The sequence below is a fragment of the Eimeria mitis genome, genomic scaffold (genome assembly GCF_000499745.2).
Source record: "Eimeria mitis Houghton genomic scaffold, Emh_scaff4548, whole genome shotgun sequence".
In the NCBI taxonomy this organism is placed as follows: domain Eukaryota; phylum Apicomplexa; class Conoidasida; order Eucoccidiorida; family Eimeriidae; genus Eimeria; species Eimeria mitis.
The window spans coordinates 309-870 of NW_013572860.1; the positions used below are offsets into that span (position 1 = coordinate 309).

General features: G+C 45.6%; 1 protein-coding gene across 1 annotated transcript in view; it reads left to right on the plus strand.

The window, feature by feature from the left end:
- Positions 1-378: 378 nt before the first annotated feature.
- EMH_0075960 (uncharacterized protein) overlaps positions 379-562 on the plus strand; it is a gene marked incomplete at both ends in the record, with an annotated part of 4088 nt that continues 3904 nt past the window's right edge. The window contains one exon of the mRNA XM_013499673.1: positions 379-391. Coding sequence (XP_013355127.1) covers positions 379-391 — 13 coding nt within the window. The remainder of the gene's footprint in view (positions 392-562) is intronic.

Below are 562 nucleotides of genomic sequence, written 5' to 3' on the forward strand. Positions count from 1 at the left end.
CTAGGACAGGGAAGAGAACAGCATCAACTGGGTTTAATGGTGTTCCTGGCTGCAGGTTATTCAGCCACGGAGACAAACAAAAAAGTTTTATTTTTTTTGTATTTAGAAAGAAAAAAATACGATCAGCAGCAGCAGGAAGAAAAGGAGACAGCAGATGCGCAACAACATATATAGACTCTAATATAATTTTAATATATATATTTTTTTCTTTTTCTGTTTTCTTGCTGCACCATGGAGCTGTATTTGTTATATATTTATTTATCTTCTTTACGCTATCCAAAACCACAAATAAACACTCACGCAGACAAGCAGCAGCAACTAAACCCTCAACCTGCTGCAGCAGCTCATCTACACGAAAGGGAACAGCATACAGCCCGCATGAATACTCTAAGTACCCGCTGCTGCTGCTGCTGCTGCTGCTGCTGCTGCTGCTGCTGCTGCTGCTGCTGCCAGCAGCAGCAGCAGGAGAGCAGGCCGGGCAGCTGCAGGAGCAGGAAGAAGATGCAGCAGAACAAGAGCAGCAACGACGGCAAGAACAAGCAGGAGCAGCAGCAGCAGCAGC